At 39.5% G+C, this 21534-nt stretch overlaps 1 protein-coding gene across 1 annotated transcript; it reads right to left on the bottom strand.

Moving 5' to 3' along the window:
• Positions 1-4007: 4007 nt before the first annotated feature.
• Positions 4008-20962, bottom strand: LOC100434897 (GRIP and coiled-coil domain-containing protein 2). Its single transcript, XM_063719267.1, is given in 6 exon segments — positions 4008-5832; positions 13660-13813; positions 13815-13862; positions 16426-16565; positions 18063-18257; positions 20752-20962. Coding segments are annotated over 6 exon segments (630 nt in total). The 5' UTR covers positions 20774-20962; the 3' UTR covers positions 4008-5761.
• Between the last annotated feature and the right edge of the window lie 572 nt (positions 20963-21534).

Genomic DNA, 21534 nt, shown 5'->3' with positions numbered 1-21534 from the left:
GTACTCCAGCCTGGCGACAGAGTGACACTCGTCTCAAAAAAAAAAAAAAAAGTCTCTTTTGGCCAGGTGTGGTGGCTCACACCTGAAATCTCAGCACTTTGGGAGGCCGAGGTGGGCGGATCACTTGAGTCCAGGACTTCAAGATCAGCCTAGGTAACATGGCAAAACCTCATCTCTACCAAAAACAAACAAACAAAAATTAGCCGGATGTGGTGGTGCACACCTGTAGTCCCAGCTACTTGGGAGGCTGAGGCAGGAGAATCACCTGAGACCGGGAGGCAGAGATTGCAGAGAGCTGAGACTATGCCAAGGCACTCCAGCCTGGGCGACAGAGCAAGATTCTCTCTCAAAAAAGAAAAAACAAAAAGCCTCCTTTAAAAAATGCATTTTGATGCTATAAATTTATCAGTTAATAGTTTTGGGGGCAAAAAATGTTTTCTGACATTTCAATAAGAGCTATAGACAAAGTCCAGCATTAGTCATGACTCTGGACTAAGTCTGGAAATCTGGAATCTCTTCCCAGCTCTGGGAGGTACAAAGTTTTAAAAAATAAGTTAAGGTCAAAATGCTGGAAAACATTCAATTTATTTCCTTATTAACTCAATTGTTTACTCATAAACGACAGTAACACTTGGTGCTATGGGTCATGCACTGAGGTCAGAACAAGGAACAGAAGAATATGAGGTAAATTGATAAATCTTTTTGCAGGCTGAGAAGACAGAGAATGCTGGCATGCCTGCTCTGTGCTGGTTTTTTTTTTTTTTTTTTTTTTTTTTTTTTGAGATGGGGTCTTTCTCTGTCGCCCAGGCTGGAGTGCAGTGGCGCAATCTTGGCTCACTGCAAGCTCTGCCTCCTGGGTTCACGCCATTCTCCTGCCTCAGCCTCCCAAGTAGCTGGGACTACAGGCACCCGCCACCACGCCTGGCTGATTTTTTGTATTTTTAGTAGAGACAGGGTTTCACCGTGTTAGCCAGGATGGTCCCGATCTCCTTACCTCGTGATACGCCCACCTCGGCCTCCCAAAGTGCTGGGATTACAGGAGTGAGCCACCGCGTCCAGCCCTCTGTGCTGGGTTTTATGATGTCATCCAATAACTCACAACTATGTAATTTATTTCCTTTTTACAGATAAAGAAGTGGGGGCTCACAACTATGTAATTTATTTCCTTTTTACAGATAAAGAAGTGGGGGCTCACAACTATGTAATTTATTTCCTTTTTACAGATAAAGAAGTGGGGGCTCACAACTATGTAATTTATTTCCTTTTTACAGATAAAGAAGTGGGGGCTCACAACTATGTAATTTATTTCCTTTTTACAGATAAAGAAGTGGGGGCTCACAACTATGTAATTTATTTCCTTTTTACAGATAAAGAAGAGGGGGCTCAGAGCAGTCAAGAAGAACATGCCCCAAGTTATTCGTCAGTGAAGCGGAAATTGTGGTGTTCTTGTGTAAGTTCACAGTTTATACTTTACCATTATACTGTGCTCCAAAATATCTGATATTTACTTTCAAAGCACGTGTAGGAAGTTTACTATGACGATGCAGAGACATTGTACAGAATCCAGTCCCTTGACTCTCAGGTCCCCAGAACACTCACTTCACGATTTTGTTGACCTCTTATGTCAACTTAAACCTAGCACTCTCTTGGCTGGCTTTCTCTGCTCTTCGTGGGCACTCCAAAGCTTCTGTACTTACATGCTACAATTCCAGTCATAGGAAGATGCTGAGTTCTTTAGTCTCAGATCCATATTCCTGAGAAAACCTAATTGCCTAGGCTCAGGTCATAACTCTGTATCTGTTTCAGTTGATTATGGCTGGGCCTACTGCCCCTCTGTGTGGTGGTGGGGCAAAAGTTCCCCGAGAGAGGCAGGGGTGACAGGGACTGTTGTCTCAAATGCTAGGCAGACATCTGGAGTGGTAACCACTACATCTGTTCACAGTGAGCACATCCTTGCAGGGAAACTGGGTTAATCATCTCTATTATTGAAACTCAGTGGTATAGTGTTTCTTCATAGGAATTTTCTTTCCTTATTTGAGATGGGGGTCTCACTTTGTTGCCCAGGCTGGAGTGCAGTGGTGTGTGATCTTGGCTCACTGCAGCTTCCCCTCCCGAGTTCAAGTGATTCCCCTACCTCAGCCTGCTGAGTAGCTGGGACTACAGGCATGGGCCAACATGCCTGGCTAATTTTTGTATTTTTAGTAGAGACAAGTTTTCACCATGTTGGCCAGGCTGGTCTTGGACTCCTGACCTCAGGTGATCTGCCCACCCTGGCCTCCCTAAGTGCTGGGATTACAGGTGTGAGCTATCGCGCCCAGCCTATTTATAGAAATTTTCTATAGGTATATAAGTAATAATTTGAAGGTCACAACTAGATGCCTTTTCGTGTAACCGTATCTTGAATGGAACACACATTTTCTTTCTACATAGAAATTATACATAAATAACCCAATGCTTTTTAATACCCATGAAAAACCATTAGCTCAAAGACACTTGCAAAATTGTATCAGGTTGTTTTCCTTGGTGTGTATTAAGTTTGAAGCAAAGGGGATTTTCAGATACCAAGACAAAGTAGAAGTCTTCCACCAAGTTGAAATCATCACATTGCAATTTAATCATATGATACAACCAATTTTTTGATGTGTTATGCCATTCGCCAAATACCAAAAATTTTTTAGGGGAAACTTTACATCCTCAACTATACACTTCCAGCTACACCACCACCTAACATGGACTTTAAAAAGAATACAAAGTACGGTATGCCTTCTCAGTGCCTTGTTAGTAATTCAGTTACAGTTCTGCCAAACTTTCTTTAAAGGAATACAATTCTCAATCTTACACTGTTCAGAGCACAAGCATAGCTTATTGTATACAAGAGATGTGCATCAGTTCCCACTCCTCAGGGACTGTATGAATTTGGCTTTATTTTTATTTTATTTTTTTGACGGAGTCTCACTCTGTCGCCAGGCTGGAGTGCAGTAGTGTGATTTCGGCTCACTGGACTCTGCCTCCCAGGTTCAAGTGATTCTCTTGCCTCAGCCTCCCAAGTAGCTAGGACTACAGGCGCACACCGCCATGCCCAGCTGATTTTTTTTTGTATTTTTAGTAGAGATGGGGTTTCACCATGTTGGCCAGGATGGTCTTGATCTCTTGACCTCATGATCTACCTGCTTTGGCCTCCCAAGGTGCTGGGATTACAGGCGTGAGCCACTGTGCTGGGCCAAATTTGGTTCTTAGAAACCAAGGAGTTGATGTGTGCACCAGGCCCAGGGCTGAAGAGCTGCTTCTCACTAGATGCCTCTCTTGGTCTGGCTGCTGTATCCAGTCCTATCCAGGGTTAGCTCTGTTCCTCCTTCTTGTGGCATCTGTGTTTCTCTTTCTGCTCTGTCTCTCCCTATCTCCTAGTCCAAACATCCAAAGAAATTAATTACCTCCAGGAGATCGACACCATCCTGGCTAACACGGTGAAACCTTGTCTCTACTAAAAATACAAAAAATTAGCCGGGCATGGTGGCAGGCGCCTGTAGTCCCAGCTACTTAAGAGGCTGAGGCAGGAGGATAGCGTGAACCTGGGAGGCAGAGCTTGCAGTGAGCCGAGATCGCGCCACTGCACTCCAGCCTGGGCGACAGAGCAAGACTCTGTCTCAAAAAAAAAAAAAAAAAAAAAAAAAAATTAATGACCTCTGCCCCTAACTGAACAAAGCCCTTCATCTAAGGCCAACTTTGGTTGTCAGCCTTAGCCAGACATCTGCTTCTGGTCAAATCAATGTCTTGTCCACAGGGAGGCCCAGTGCTGTTTCTAGTTTTAGCTGGATGCAGGGTGTCAGACATGGCAGGTACTACGGTCTACCTGGTGGGTATCAAAGAATTGGTCGACGTTCTCTCAACAACCTAATAGGGACCAATCATGTAAGGCCACTAGTAAAGGAGTTTGAAGTTCCCTTTCAGAAACCAATTAACAACCCCAAAGAGACAGTGTCTAACATAAAAGAGCAGCCATAAAAGTATACAGTTAAACATATTTAATAGAAATATTAAAATAATCATTACACTTCCTCTCATTGCGGAAACCATGAAAAAATATGCCTTTTGTAATCAAAGTAATAATTTTTTATCATGCAAAGAAGTATTGTTATGACATTCGTTAAGTAGAGACTATATTTCAAAACAAGTTTATACAGACTTCAAAAGGTCTAAAGTCAAAGAGAAAGTGAAATATATTTAAATATGATTAGTTACATTGTATGCAGCTGGCATACTCATATTCACAGTTTATAAAGTAAAAAAACTAAACTCTTCATGTCAGCTCTGAAATAGATGCATTTTCATTAATACATTCACTAGTTAGGTCTGTTCTTCTAAGACAGGAGGAAAGACAAGATATATGAGATATTTTTTAAAGAACAAACTCAACATATCCAGCAGCAAATTTCAGTTAAACTAAATTGGAAACCAATGTTCTGTGTAACCAAAGTGCAAAGTCAGTTCTCCAGCTCAGAAAGAAAATTAAGAGTACAAACTGAAGGCTTAAGAGAACTTCAGAGAGCATACTGTGTGATTAACACATAAATATTAAAAATTATCCAATTTTTGATTTAGTTTTGATCTAGTCATTAAAACATATGCAGAGGTGTCAAAGGCAAGTAAGACTACCACCCTAAGGTTATTCAGAGGAACTGTGAAGATGTAGCACGGACCTCTAAGATGTCTTTCTAAAATCCCTTCTGATGGAAAGCTTATGGAACACTATCTGCCAAAAACACTGAAAGCACCAGTTTTATATTTAGATACAATGCTGAGTGATATAGTCACTGTTGTGATAGGTTTTTATTTGGGAAAATGGAGAGGATTCTGGAAACAGATTCATGGCTTGCATGCAGTGACACCATGCCAAGAGCCTGGAGAGGCACCACGAAATCACCTCGACTCAGGTGGTGGGCCCACCTATTCAGTCAGTGTTATACTAGCCAGCTCTAGGGCTCTGACAACATAATGAGTTTTAAGATAGTATAAAAAAAAGAACAGTTTATTTTAAAGCAAATAACTAAATTGTAGTTTAACTTAGCATAATTAACTGCAGCATATTTACTTCATAGCCCCTTAACATGTCACTTTTACCAATAAAGCTTTTTCATTCATATTCTAATCACAAAAATTTCTCAACAATTTATAACAATCTGTAAATCTGACCTTGCAATAAATAGTCATAAAACGTTATTTTTATTTTATTACTATTATTATTTTTAGAGACAAGGTCTCGCTCTGTTCCCTGAGCTGAAGTGCAGCGGTACAATCACAGCTCACTAGCCTCAAGTGATTCTCCAGCCTCAGCCTCCCAAAGTAGTGGGATTTCAGGCATGAATCACCACACCTGGCCTTGAAACATTATTTTTAAAGCCTAAATTCCAGTTGGTATGGTACCAAAATTTAGTTTAACTTCAAAATTCACAGTACTGCCGAGAAATGGGCGGGTCCTGAGGTTTCAGAGAAGTGGGGAGTGAATTCATTCCTGGTGGTTTTATTCTGGCAGCATGCACGGGAGATCACGAGTCAGAGGGCTGTGGCCTGGTATCAACACTTCAAGCTGTTGTACTTTTACTTCAAGTTGAAACTTTTAAAATACATCTGTCATATAGATGTACAAATATATGTAGATGCAAACATATATACACACTTTTTGACAAAAGAATGATGGTAATATACATGAACCATTTTTGTAAATAGATTCTATTTGGTTAATAAAAATATTCCTTCCATCAACCTATCGAAGTCCAGACCAACTATGAAGATAGGATGCCCATCCAGAAGAACGGGAAGCATTTTCTTCCTCACCTTTGGAAAGTAAAACAAAAAAAAAGAAAAAAAAAAGAAAAAAGAGAGTATTAAAATTTCTCAGTGTCAAATCTATATTTTAGAACCACTCTTACAATACAAGCAAATAATGTCTCTTTTACTGATTACATGTCTTTTTTGGGGGGGGTTCTTTTTTTTTGAGACAGGGTCTTGCTCTGTCACCCAGGCTGGAGTGCAGTGGCGTGATAAGACTTCAATGCAGCCTTATCTCCCAGGCTCAAGTGGTTCTCCCACCTCAGCCTCCCAAGTAACTGGGACCACAAGGTGTGTGCCACCATGCCTGGGTAATTTTCTGTTTTTTTGTAGAGATGCGGGTCTCACTGTTTTCCAGGCTAGTCTCAAACTCCTGGGCTCAAGTGATCCTCCCACTTCGGCCTCACAGTGTTGGGATTACAGTCACGAGCCACTGTACCCATCCATATGTCATTCTTTAGACACATTACTTACTAAATTTCTCTTTTTAAAGGATATACTGAATTTCCGGTTGAGCCAACTTAACAGCTAATTTTATATTTTAGCTTTAAAACATTGATAAGCAACATGAAGCAATCTAGAACTTAACTTTTAAATGGCTTTATTAAAGAAATCCAGCTATGAAAATTATGCAGAAATGATTATCTACAAACAATCCTACCAGCACGTAAGAAATTCTTCCTCTATTCTGAAATACCGTCTTCTCAGAACATACTTTGATGAATCAATGTCTGTTCTTGAACATTATTTATTGTCTTTCTCTATTTAACAATTCCAAAATAAAATTTCCAGCACAACTAAATATTGTTGACAATAAGAGGATTTAAAAAAAAATTCTTTTAAAATAGAAGCTTATATACAACTTAGAATCTAAAACCAATAGATTTATGGTAAACCTTAAAAGTGAACCAAAACAAACAAAAACCAAAGTTTTAATCATTTAAAAATCATGTTTATTGAGGTACAACCTACTTATAGTAAAACCTGCCATTTTCAGCATATAGCACTGAGTCTTGACAAATGCAGAGTTATGTACCACCACCGACCAAGGCCTGGCACATTTTTCCCTCCTCAAAGTTCTCCCCGGCTGCTTCTCCCACTCCTTGGCAACCACTAACCTGTTTTCTGTCCTTATAGTTCTACTTTTCTCAGAGTGGCATGTAAGTAGAATCACACTGTACACAGTATTTTGAGTCTGACCTCTGTCAACTGGCATAATGCATTTGAGAATTATCCATGTTGCTGTACTGGCAGTGCATTCTTTTTTATTGCTGAGCAGTATTCAATTGCATGGCTGTACCAGTTTGTTTATTCATTTGCCAACTGAAGGATAACTGAGATCTTCCTCGTTTTTAGCAATTTTAAAGAAAGTTTCTATGAATAATTGTATACAGGTTTTTAATTAAATGTTTTGGAGATATAACTCATATACCACATAATTCACCTTTTTAAAGTGCATAATTCACTGGTTTTTAATATATTCACAAGGTTTGTACATAGGTTTTTGTGTGAATACTGGTTTTCATTCCTCTTGGATAAAGATTTAATTTGGTATTACCCTTCCAGACACCTTTCTGTGTTTTCATATGTATCTATGTATGACAGTTTGACCTTAGGCAGAGTAGCATTTTCAAAATTTTACATGGGGAAACTTTCTAGAGTTAAAGCCATTTTATTTTTCTGTTCTGTCTGGTTTTATCTGCGTGTTATTTACAATCTGCTGCATAACAAATTACTACAACCTTAGTTCCTTAACACATATTTATTTCACAGTTTTTGTGGGTCAGGAGATCAGAAATGGTTCTATTTCAAGGTCTCTCACAGGGCTGCAATCAAGATGTTGGCATGGCTGGGGTCTCATCTGAAGGCTGGACTGCAGAAGAATCTACTTCCAAACTTATGTGGTAGTTGGAAGAATTTAGTTCCTCAAGGCTGCTAAACTGATGGCCTGTGTTCCTTGCCTCTGGGATGGTAGCTTGCTTCAACCAAGTGTGCAAGCAGAGAAGACAGAGAGAGTCCACTAGCAAGACAGAAGCCACAATCTCTTGTAATCTATCATTTTTGCTGTATTCTACTGGTTAAAAATAACTCATTAGGTTAAGCCTACTGGCTCTCAAGGGGAAGAGATTATACAAAGGCATGAATTTCTGGAGGAGGAAATGAGGGCAAAGAATTCTGAGAAGTCTGTCTTCCACAATCTGAAGGACTTCTAGAAAGTAGGAGGAAGCGATATTGCTTAGGGATGGACAACTTGGCACTGGTTGTGTTCCAAGTGAGGTAACCTTGTTCCCAAGAATAAAGAGAACCAGATGTCTGTAAACGTTTCCCTGAACTGAAATGCAGATTGTTGTATGTTCACCTGAAATGAATGGTGTAAGCTGAATATAAGATTTTTGACAAAATAAAAATTTTGCTGTGTTCTCAGATCTGGCAGGCTCCTGCCCTTGTGCAAACAATGTTCCTGGCAGCTATTCATCTCCTTAGGTAAATAAGAATTGAAGAAAAGCTGTGCTGAGATAGGGTGCATTTGCTCTTGCTTTGGAAGGTTGTTTTCTGATAAGGTTCTATATCCTCTGCAAATCAAATCAGGCACTTACAGTGTGAGTATGCATTCTCTTCCTGCCAGTCTGGAGATGATCAAAAAGCCTGTAACAGCTTGGCCTATTTTCCTATTGGGTTGCTGGGCTTTTTTTCCTCTTTATTTACTTGTAGAGAGTTTTAGACCTCTGTGTATGTATGGTGTACAAGTGACAGTATTCAGATCTGTAAACTGTAACCCAGTCTGGGAGCAAAGAGGATACAGAAAAATGACTTTTACTTCCCGCTTGAGTAGTAAAATTGAGATTCAAATTTTGCATATAGAAGTACTATATGGCTAACTTATTTGGGGAGCAAAGCTGACTTACCATAAGTCTATCTCAAATAGAAATGAAACACTCAATTTGTGAAATACGCTGAGTTTTAATGCGTGTGGGGGCAGGGTGAATTAATATTTGCGATGCAAGGAGAGGAGCAATCTATACTTACCAGTGTCTATTTGACATTGTTTGGGGACTACTGCTACACTCTAAGTCATTTTACCTTATAACGCAGAGTTGTAACACGCTACTCTGAGCAGCTCATGACATCTGCTTGAAATTTAAGTTGGGCCTCTAATATGTGTTTATTATAAGGACTTTGATGCTGCTTTTCAGAGTTGGGTAACCTACTTTACCCCCTAAGCTAATGTTTCCCAAATACACCCAAACCCACAGAAAGGAAAACTATTCCTTCCTCATAAACTTACAGCCAACATCATAAACATTTTATATCTAGAGCTGATGATACAGTCAGGTATTTACCAACACTCATGTATATATGTAGAGTTTCAAGAAATAATTGCTTACCCTTACTAGATTCAACATATTCTAATGTTTGACATATTATTTTTATTTCTTAATTTTTTTTTTAAAGATGGGGTTTTACTCTGTTGCCCAGGCTGAAATGCAGTGGCGTGACCAGGATTTTGACCAGAAGTTTGACTGCAGCCTTGAACTCCTTATAACAAACAATCCTGCTGCCTTAGCCTCCCGAGTAGCTAGGACTATGGGCACATGCCACCAGATCTGGCATATTTTAAAATTTTTGTAGACATACGGTCTCGCCATGTTGCCCAGGCTGATTCTGAACTCCTGTTCTCAAGCAATCCTCCTGCCTGGTCTTCCCAAACTGTTGGGCTTACAGGTGTGAGTCACTGAGCCCAGCTTGTATTCTTTTGATTTAAAAAAAAATTCTGAATGTGATCCACCAAATTAATTTCACCATCCACTAATAGGTAGCAACCTGAATGAAAAATACTGTTATAAACTTTACACAAAACCAGAGATTATAAACATTTGCTTCCAAGGAGATGAAAGAGGCAAAAGGTACTTGTTTGCTCTGATGGGCCCTGTTTCCTTCAGTGCCAGGAAGAGTGGCTCTCAGACCTTTCTTCTGGCATCCCTCATGTATGCAGTGTTGGTTATTATTTTCAAGGCCTTGGTAACAAAATGCCCCTAGTGTGACCAGTCAGACTGACAGTCCATATCTGTAATATGGTGGTAAGTTTCCTTTGCATGTCTTTCTTTCTTGCGTCTTAGATCTTTTACTTAGGACATTTTCTTTTTGCTTGAAGTACATCATTAAGAATTTTCAATGAAGGCGGATTCTTAAAGTTTTTGTTTTCCAGAAGAGATCTTGGAAAATATAAAAGGTTGGCAGTTATTTTAGTACATGAGATAGTACTACACCAATGCTGTTGAGAAGTCTATTGTGAGGCAATGTGTCTTCTTTCTCCGGCTGCTTTTGAGATTTCTCTCTGTCTTTTTTAGGGGCAGTTTTACTCTTATGTGACTAGAAAAAAAAAATTTCTTCTTTTTTTTTTAATACTGCTTGAGATTTTATTGGGTTTTTGATCTGTGGATAGATATCCTTCAACAGTTCTGAAAGATTTCCAGCCATTCTCTTCATATATTATCTGTGCTGTATTCTTTTCTCTCCTTTTAGAACTTCGATTAGTAAAAACATGTTTGATGTCTTTTCCCACTCGTTTTTTGTTTCTCCCATGCTGAATTCTGTGTAATTTCTTTTGAACTATCTTCTAGTTTACATTCTTTTTTTTTTCTTTTTGAGACAGAGTTTTACTCTTGTTGCTCGGGCTGGAGTGCAATGGCACCATCTCGGCTCACTGCAACGTCTGCCTCCTGGGTTCAAGCGATTCTCCTACCTCAGCCTCCCAAGTAGCTGGGATTACAGCATGTGCCACCGTGCCCGGCTAATTTTTGTATTCTGAGTAGAAAGGGGTTTCACCATGTTGGCCAGGCTGGTCTCGAACTCCTGACCTCAGGTGATCTACCCTCCTCGGCCTCCCAAAGTGCTGGGATTACAGGTGTGAGCCACCGTGCCAGGCCTTACATTCTCTTTCTTAAAGAGAGAATGTAAGTATCTAAATCTGCTGCTAAACCATCGTTTTTAATTGTAATAAGGTATCTTTTATGTACTCACATTGATAAGAGACAAGTAGTAAATAATCTTTAAAGCGCAAACTAATTTAAATGTAAGTGTTTTCCTGTCTGTTTACAGGACTTAGCAAATGCACATCTTAGAGTTCTGGGTTTCTAATGTGTATCTCCTCTATGAAATCCTTTAAAAATATCTGTTATTGGTATCCCTTAGGTTAGTCTCTTTTAGAACTTCTAAATCAATGGACCCTTAACTTATAGGAGCCACCTGGATGTTAGCAACATCTACATTAAACATACTGAGGTTTTAAAAGAGGGCTGTTAGACATGCTAAGTATTTTGAGATAATATCATTGTTGTATTGAAAACTATTGAAAACTTTAATTTTAAAATGCAAACGTTTTAAAGTCCTGGTTAATTTTATAACTATAAAATTAGTTATAATTTTGAGATTTCTGTCTTTTTTTTATAGGGGCAGTTTTACTCTTAGATGACTAGAAGTAGATTTCTTCTTTTTTATAACTATAAAATTAGGTTTACTTTTGTTAGAATAAATTAAAGACAGTGAATTTGTAATTTGAATAACTACTTACTAAAAATATACAAGATGTATTCTTATTTGGGCCCTTGTGACAAAAATACTATTGTGGCCATAGAAATCTATCCTATAGTTTGAAGAACTGAGATTACTGTCAGTATTGAGAACATTCTACCTTCATCATTAGAAAGATTATGAAAAACCAGATTCAAAGAAACTATCAATACTACTTATGAAGTATGTCTGTAAAAAAAATTAAGCCTGAATCTTATCAGGACTCTAGACCAGGGTTTCTCAAGGTATGGGCCCCAGACCAGAAGCATCAGCAACAAATTGTTAAAAATGCAGACTCTTGGGTCAGAAATTGGGGACCAGCAATTGGAATTTTAGTAAGTATACCAGATGATTCAGATGCCTGCTCAATTTTGAGGATGACTCATCAGTTTAGTTATTAGGATTTACAGGGGATAGGGGAACATGTTAAAGAGCACCAACTAGATAAGGTCAGTCAGTCAAAAGCAAGATGTCTGGACATTCTGGGCCTCCTGATGTCTTAGAAAGCACACAATACCATCTATGATATATTTTTGTCCACCATCCCACCCAATTGCACCTGGATCTTCCTATTTATAGGCAACTGGAACAAGTTCAGTGTTACCCTGTAATGATTAAAACCCAAATATAGGACTGCTATAGCATAAATGACCACTTTCTTCAATTAATAAGTGGCACATTAAAAAATACATTTATATATATAATTGTTATAGATACAAAAATAACAAAATGGCGGGGCGTGGTGGCTCACATCTGTAATCCCAGCACTTTGGGAGGCCAAGGCGGGCAGATCACAAGGTTAAGAGATTGAGACCATCCTGGCCAACATGGTGAAACCTCGTCTCTACTAAAAATAGAAAAATTAGCTGGGTATGGTGGCATGCATCTGTAGTCCCAGCTACTCGGGAGGCTGAGGCAGGAGAATCGCTTGAATCCGGGAGGTGGAGATTGCAGTGAGCCATGATCGGACCACTGCACTCCAGCCAGGGTGACAGAGCAACACTACATCTCAAACAAACAAAAACACAACAACAAAGTAAAGCTTAAGGAACATCAACCAAATCCAATATATGAGCCCTATTTAGGATACTATAAAAAGACATTCACAATAACACAGGCAAAATGAACATAAACTAGGTATAGGTGACAGAGAAATCCAATAAACATTGAATTATTCACTGGGGAAAGAAATGATGTGTGGGATTTAAGTCTGTAACTCTCCCCTATTTACGCCAAAAGACTATCCATGAGTTGAAAACTATTAGAGATGCGTGACAACTCAAGAGAGATTATAGTGTCCTCCTTGTATGCTTGAAAATGTCAAAAATAAAAGTAATTTAAAACTAAAACAAAAACAAAACCATAATTCTTAAGATGCAGCTTGAATTCAGTTAACTACAGCAGTTGTATGTGAAGCATTTCAAAGAAGTTAATGACATCACAGTATTAAATCCATCTGACATGGAAACCAACTCTAACTACAACATAGGTTTTTTTTTGTTTTTTTTTTTTGAGATGGAGTCTCACTCTGCCGTCAGGCTGGAGTACAGTGGCGTGACAGATCACTGCAACCTCCGCCTCCTGGATTCAAGCGATTCTCCTGTCTCAGCCTCCTGAGTAGCTGGGACTACAGGCGCATGCCACCACGCCCAGCTAATTTTTGTATTTTTAGTAGAGACAAGATTTCACCATGTTGGCCAGGATGGTCTCAGTATCTTGACCTTGTGATCCGCCTGCCTCGGCCTCCCAAAGCGGTGGGGTTATAGGAGTGAACCACTGGTGCCTGGCCTATGGCACAGTTTTAAAACTGCACTTGCCTAGAAAGTGGATTGCTGTATATAGGCCAAGTGTTGGGCTATATGACTCCATTGTCTTAGGCTATTTGGGGTTGGAGGAAGGAAGAGAGGTGAAGTAGAAAAGGAACAAGCTAATAAATGTTTTTTAAAAAGTAGAATTTAAAACAAAACCACATTCAGCTGAACACCAGAACTCAACACCAGGATAAAAATCCAATTTTCAAAGAGCTAGAAGATCAAGCTAAGCACTTACTGTATTTTGCTGAATGTTAAAATTATATAAATGTACTACAGTTGCCTCAAGATGTTAAAAAGTCAGCTTTTCAAATCTAGTCACGGCCTACTCATATGATAGACCCAATTCAAATGAGCAAAATTTAAAAGTTACACATACAGACAAATTCTCAACCACCAGGCTGTTTAGTTTGTTATAAGTCAGAAGTTCTAAGACTCTCCTTTTACCCACCTTGAGCAATCGCAGCAAGTTTTCCCTTTTCTTCAGGGCTGAGCTGCAACATTGTATTTATAACAGGAAGAAGTCTCTCTCTTTCACTACCTGGTTTCAAGAAAATGAAGTGCAGCAAGACGTTCTTCAAGTATTCCAGGTTAGCTGCAGACTTTCTCTCGCTCTTGATTCCTTTCCAATCTTCTTATTTCACTTTTGAGAAGCTGGTGTTAGAGAAATGAGTTAAAAATGGGCTTTAGGAGCTTCTGATTAAATATGGCAGACTGAACTCATGTATTTTTCTTCTCTTCCCCGCAAATTTCTCCCTTCCCTCCATATGGCAATAAAGGAAGGAATTCAGTTAACTACAGCAGCTGTATGTCAAGCATTTCAAAGGAGTTTATGACATCACAGTATAAAATCCATTTGACATGAAAACCGGAACTCCAACTATGAGATAGTTTCAAAGCTGCATCTGCCTAGAAAGTGGATTGCTGTATATGAACCAAGTGTTGGGCTATATGACTCCATTGTCCTAAGCTGTTTGGGGTTGGAGGGAAGAGGGGTGAAGTAGAAAAGCAACAAGCTAATACAAGAGGAGAAAAAGTAGATGAGACACATCAAGAAATTCTCATGATAAACAGATGAAGAGGTGGAAATGAGTCAGTCCAGCAGCTTACCAAGTATCACTGACAAGAGGAGAGGATGCATCCTGTGTAAATACTGGGGTTCTTGTCTCAGAAGCACAGGGTATCATGGAAATTGGAGTTGAAAGCTGGGGAACTGATGGAACATCTCCATGAGGAGCAGCTAACTGGAGCCATGGGTTGGTACCAAGATGTTCCCTCTGCCTTCTACTTTCTATAGAAACTAAGCCAGTATGGCATGGGGCTCTGAAAATGGGCTGACGGGAACATCTGTAGCCTCCACTAACCCCCTGCCCCTACCCTGTTCCTAAAGTCCCAGGCAGTTAAGACGTCTACAGTGAACGGCACTTAATCAAAAGTTCAGACACAGTGAAAATTCAGGAATATAAGACAATGTGAAACACTATCAGAGAAATGAGGCAAAGAATGATACAGAAAAGGTAATAGCATGTTCAAGTCTTTGAGGAAGATTTCCAGGTTGAAACCAAGCCATAGCTTTTAGTATATTTTCATTTTAGGTTAGACAAGAAAGTTAGCGAACTTTGTCCTCAAACCTAAGACCATTTAAAAAAGTGACAATAAAGAAGACTAAGAAATCATGAAGAGAGTATAAATTTATGAAAATATAACATTTGGCCAGGCATGGTGGCTCACGCCTGTAATCCCAACACTTTGGGAGGCTGAGGCGGGCAGATCACGAGGTCAGGAGATTGAGACCATCCTGGCCAACATGGTGAAACCGTGTCTCTAGTAAAATAAAAAAAATTAGCCAGGCATAGTGGTGCGTGCCTGTAGTCCCAGCTACTTGGGAGGCTGAGGCAGGGGAATCGCTTGAACCTGGGAGGCGGAGATTGCAGTGAGCTGAGATTGCACCACTGCACTCCAAACCTGGTGACAGAGCGAGACTCTATCTCAAAAAAAAAAAAAAAGAAAATATAACATTTAAATAAGTCATTTAGGTTTACTGGGCTAGTTAGTGATTTGTTAGCTATGATAATGTTTTTATTAGTGGGAAAATGTTATTTTATAGAGATGATTTTTAATGGTGGAATGTCATGATATATACAAGTTACTGAAAATAACTGAATTCAGCTTTAAAATAATCTGACAAGGATAGCTAGTGGCCTTGCACAGTGGCAGGACAGATCTATTAGGAGCAGCAAAGTACAGGGGAAAAGCATGTACTTTTCAGACAGCTATGAGTTTGAATTTTGTTCCACCATTTACCAGCTTCAATTTTTCTCTCAACCAGTGATGAGATTAAATAATATATGTAAAGCCCAGGGCCTGGGTCATAAGAACTCCTCAATAAGCAGTATGACTCTATTCTGAGGGGTGATTTATCAGTGAGCCAGGGTGGAAATACCTCATTTGAGTAATCCTCAACTGCTCTGCAACATTCCTAGATGTTTCTGGTGTCTACTTTAAACAGGAAAAACTTCCCATGCCACTTTGCCATCTCCACCTGAAAACTGTTTAGTAGTTCAGTACTATAAATATCAGCTGAATAATTTAAATTTACTGTTTATCTTTAGAATTCAAAGACTCACATCCATTTAAGTTTTATTTAAGCATATGTGAACAATGATTTGTGAACATCTCTCTAGTTTCTAAATCTATTACGGTTTCTTAGAAAAAGTAGGAATAAGAAATAATCTTTATGTAATAGGTGTAAAAGAAGTATTTTGGCTGGATGCAGTGGCTCACGCCTGTAATACCAGCACTTTGGGAGGCCAAGGCAGGTGGATCACGAGGTCAGGAGATTGAGACCATCCTGGCTAACAGGGTAAACCCTGTCTCTACTAAAAATACAAAGAAATTAGCCAGGCATGTTGGCGGGCACCTGTAGTCCCAGCTGCTCGGGAGGCTGAGGCAGGAGAATGGCGTGAACCCGGGAGGTGGAGCTTGCAGTGAGCCGAGATCGTGCCATTGCACTCCAGCCTGGGTGACAGAGCAAGACTCTGTCTCAAAAAAAAAAAAAAAAAAAAGGCAATATTTCTCACCATCAGGAATCTAATATAAAGATCAAGACATTATAGATACATCTGCAATGTGAATTTTTAAATTTGGGTGCATGTGTACGGAGGGTCAAGAAAACCAAACTGGCAGTTTTCACGGTGGCCAGGTTTTCTGATCTCACCTTAATTTGCTCCATAAGGATTGCATTGGTTGCTTCTGTTTCCTGAAGCAGGCCGTTTAAGTGATCTGCACTTTTTGTGGTGGAACTGAGCTTCTGAACCAACTCTTCTTTGGTAAATTCAGCATGCCATAATGGAGGCTCTGCAAGATGTTGTTCCAAGAATTAATTTTCAAAATCATAGATTACAGATGAAGATTCTAAGTAAGAAAAATCTAAATATAAATATCTTACTATGTGATATTTTATAGGTCTGCTTTCTTTGCCATTCATCTATTCAGCATACCTCAATCAACAGATTATATGTTGTAGGTGACACAAATAAAACAGTATCTCTGTTGTAAAGCATGTAATCTAACTGAATACAAGCCCTATGAGTCCCAGTTCTGAAATTTGTCAGAATTGTGTTTATAGACAGTTTTATTACACATCTTCTTCCCATCTATTAATATACCAAGATTTTATGTCATTTCACGTATAAGGAAAGCATTAACATTTACTGGTCACGTATCATGTTCCCTCCTAAGAATCTTCTATCAGGTGGGGTAGATATCATTATTCAAACTTTACAGACGATGAAACAGGCTCACAGTTGACAGGTAATTTTTGCAGAAATCACAAAGTCAAATTGGCTTCTGGAGCCTGCTGCTGCTCTATCATGATGCCTCCATGTCACCACTATTAACTTTGCCTGAAGGAACCATGACTTGCAGTTTCTACCCCACGTGGTCAGTGACCATGAATACAAATGACCCTTACTCCAGGTGATCCTGAAGTTTCAGGAAGATGACAAACAGATTCCCCCTAAATTTTGAACAGTAACATTAATTACAGGTAATAAAATATACCAAAACATCACTACAAAAATTTAGCATTACTTCATCAAGAGGAATAAACTGAAACTGTCAGTTTCTTGGAAGGGTGAGAGGATAGTTTATCCTGCTTTCTAATATCCACCACCTATTTGTGACTATAAACTTCCCACCACTTATTTATGGTTCAAGCCTAGGGCAAGACCTAGCATTTTATTTTAAAAAAGATTTGTTTAATAATTTTCCATTTGGACAGTGTGATGGTTAATACTGGGTGTCAACTTGATTGGATTAAAGGATGCAAAGTATTAATCCTGAGTGTTGTCTGTGAGGGTGTTGCCAAAGGAGATTAACACTTGAGTCAGTGGGCTGGGGAAGGCAGACCCACCCTTAATCTGGTAGGTACCATCTAATCAGCTGCCAGTGAATATAAAGCAGGCAGAAAAACCTGAAAAGGCGAGACTGGCCTAGCCTCCCAACCTACATCTTTCTCCTGTGCTGGATGCTTCCTGCCCTTGTATATCAGACTCCTAGTTCTTCAGTTTTGGAACTTAAGACTGGCTCTCGTTGCTCCTCAGCCTGCAGATGGCCTAGTGATCATGTAAGGTAATACTTAATAAGCATCCATCCATCCATCCCATCCATCCCATCCATCCATCCATCCAATCAGTTCTGTCCCTCTAGAGAACCCTAATACAAACAGGTAGTGGAATACTGAAAGAAATTTTATTGGAGCAGCCCAAAAAAGCGTATGTAACTTAGAGTAATAGTAATTAAATAAGACAGTGAAATTAAATAAGAAAAACATATTTAGACAGAGTAACATACCAAGTTTAGTTTCGGGAGAATTAAGCAGCTGCTCTAAAGACTGTGTGTATGTGCTGGTGGAAGACACAGACTCAGTATCAGTTGTTTCCATGCCTTCTCCCTCTTCCCGGGTTACAGTGTGCATGTCTAGAAGTGGGAGGTCTGTGTTTCTCCTTTCTCGAAGGTTCTTCAAAGATTGTTGAGAGGAAACTGGGCCTATTAGATTTTTTTTAAAGGTTAAGTGTGAGATTGTTCAAAATCTATTGATTCGGCCTTACAGAGATACACAATAAAATGAAAATATCAAATGATAAGAGTAGAGGAATTAAGTAACTATAAGATAAGTGAAAGGTGTATGAAGAATTGCTAAAACATTTCTTAAAATTTAGTCATCAAGGCCGGGCGTGGCTGAAATCTGTAATCCTAGCAATTTGGGAGGCTAAGGTGGGTGGATCACGAGGTCGGGAAGTTCAAGACCAGCCTGGCCAAGATGGTGAAACCCTATCTCTACTAAAAATACAAAAAATTAGCCAGGCACGGTGGCAGGTGCCTGTAATCCCAGCTGCTGGGGAGGTTGAGGCAGAGAATTGCTGGAAACCAGGAGGTGGAGGTTGCAGTGAGCCAAGATCACGCCATTGCACTCCAGCCTGGCAACAGAGCGAGACTCCAGCTCAAAAAAAACAAAAAAACAAAAAAACAAAACTTAGTCATCAAACTTTTAACTACGATAGTCATTTTAATAGAAGCTATAAATTAATTGCTACTAGCTAAGATAAACTGTTAGATAACACAGCTCATAATATAGTACTACTTATTTTTTATTAATTTAGAGTAGAGGGCCAAACTACTGCTAAATACTGGCCAAAATTAAAAAACTAGATTGTAGCAATTTTTCAGGATTAGGTATTTCAGATTGCTGCATACTTCTTGAAACATACTTGCTGAAATCTGCTTGGCAGACTCCTCAATCACTGCCCTTATACCTTTACCTCTGCAGCTTCTTAATTGTTGCTGCTCATACCTACAGTGCTCATACAGTAAGAGCCCAGAATCCAGGGCATGGAAATAATCAATTACATTGTCTAGCAAGACTTTCCTGTTTGCTGATAAACTGTAAAGTGTTTTTTTTTCTGAGACAGGGTCTCACTCTGTCACACAGGTTGGAGTGCAGTGGCACGATCTTGGCTCACAGCAACCTCTGCCTCCCAGGCTCAAGCCATCCTCCCACCTCAGCCCCACAAGTAGCTGGAACTTACAGGTGCATGCCATCGCCCAGATAATTTTTGTATTTTTAATAGAGATGGGATTTCACCATGTTGTTCAGACTGGTCTCAAACTCCTGGCCTCATGGGATCCAACTGCCTTGGCCTCCCAAAGTGCTGAGATTGCAGGGGTGAGACACCACGCCCGGTCTAAACTGTAAAGTTTATCAGGCCCTTTGACATGTATTGGTTTATTGACTCCCCAAAATCTGAAGTTCAGAGAAATTTAATGACTTTGCCCAAGGTCTCATAACTGAGTTAGAAACCAGAATTGTAATCTAGATTTTTAAACTTCAGATTTCATTTATTTTGCATTTCATTAAGTTGCCTTAGTCCTGACTGCCCTTTCTGAAGCATTTTCCTGGGTTTCTGGTAAGCTGACTGCTTATTCCACTGCTGATTGCTAGATTACAATCTCTTGTGCGACCTTTGCCCTGGCTGATTACTTCCTTTGTTGATTCTTTGGCATATGTTAAATTCTTCTGAAGTTGCTTTTTTACCCTAATAAGTGACTGATAGCTGCTAATGCTCCAGTGACAATATTTCCCATGGGAAACCAAAACACCATCAACTTGCTACTAAAATACTGCATCATCATGGCTAACATTTTTCCATTTCTTCCTGGAAGCAGAATGGAAGACACTGGGTGCGGCTGAACTAAAACTCCAATAGCTGTAAATGTGAAAGCAAAGAAGCTATATTGGTTATGCAATTCTATACATTCAGTGCCGCTTGAGTGTTTCTAAGTTCCTTGCTCTATCTAACATTTCTATTTAAAAAGTAGACAAATTTGATGACTAACAACGGAGAACACGAAACAAATCTGGTGAATACTAGAATTAAGACGTGTCAGCCAGGCACAGTGGCTCATGCCTGTAATCCCAGCACTTTGGGAGGCCGAGGCGGGCGGATCACGAGGTCAGGAGATCGAGACTATCCTGGCTAACACGGTGAAACTGTGTCTCTACTAAAAATACAAAAAATTAGCTGGCCTGGTGGCAGGCACCTGTAGTCCCAGCTGCTCGGAAGGCTGAGGTGGGAAAATGGCGTGAACTCAGGAGGTGGAGCATGCAGTGAGCCGAGATCACGCCACTGCACTCCAGCCTGGGCGACAGAGCAAGACTCCGTCTCAAAAAAAAAAAAGACGTGTCATGAGACTGACAAAGCATGTTTAAGTCAGAGAAAAAGAAATACTCCTTTCCACTGAGGGTAAGGAATACGTCAAAGTCAGCATTCTAAGAGGTGATACAGGCTTCTGTAAGTATAATCAAGAGGGAAGGATTCAGATGATTCAAATATCTTTCTAGTAAGCAAATCCAAAATTCATTAATCAGATTTGACACTGGTGACACCTAGTAAATTTTCTTTCTTATGAATTTGTGAAGAATGTATTTAAGAGACATAAATACCTGAAAACATGAACAACTAATATTTCCATGTGTACATACATGCTTCTTGTGGTCGGTTCATTCTTAAGCTGGAAGAGCTGTGCTTCCATCTTGGAGAGCCGCTGCTGTAATGTCTCCACTGTCTTTCTGTGCTCTTCCAGCAAATGTCGCACTTGATCTCGGAAGCTATTTCGAAGGACCTCGTTCTGGGATGTGAGCTGACTCACAGTCTGTGTATGTTCAGATTTCATCATCATGTTCTCTGATGTATTGAACACAATCTGAAAGATGAGAAACTTAGTTACAGAAGATCTTTCAACTTTATATGCTGACAGCCTTTCTCAACTGGGTTCTGCAAGAGAATTAGCTCTAAGACCTCTACTGAATGTATGAATCAACTTCTCTCCTACATACCTACACTGTACTCATTGTGAAATAACTTGATGAGAACTGACACTGGCTGTCATCTAGTTCAAATAATCTGTCACACATTTCAGATGAAGAACTCCAGTTAAGAAACTGTGTTGTGTTGTCCAGATTAGGAACTTCTTTCATGGTTCATCAGAAAATAGGACTATATTTAAAGCATAAAATAATTATACTTTTAATTAGTTCACTTCTTCACATCATCGTATGTGGTAGCTCACATAAATGTAAGATTAATCTCCCTTTTATCTACTACCCTGAAAACATTAAAAAAAAAACAAAACCCACACTCTTTTGATTTACTCAGAAAACTTTAGCGGACAGTATCCATTTTTGAGTCGATTAACATGAACCACAACAAACACAGACTTGGTTTACTATCGCTGTTTCAAATCTCACTGCACATGAGAATCACTG

This window comes from Pongo abelii, chromosome 20, assembly GCF_028885655.2.
Source record: "Pongo abelii isolate AG06213 chromosome 20, NHGRI_mPonAbe1-v2.0_pri, whole genome shotgun sequence".
In the NCBI taxonomy this organism is placed as follows: domain Eukaryota; kingdom Metazoa; phylum Chordata; class Mammalia; order Primates; family Hominidae; genus Pongo; species Pongo abelii.
The sequence above is the reverse complement of the archived record's forward strand: the minus strand, read 5'-3'. Positions and strand labels throughout refer to the sequence as shown.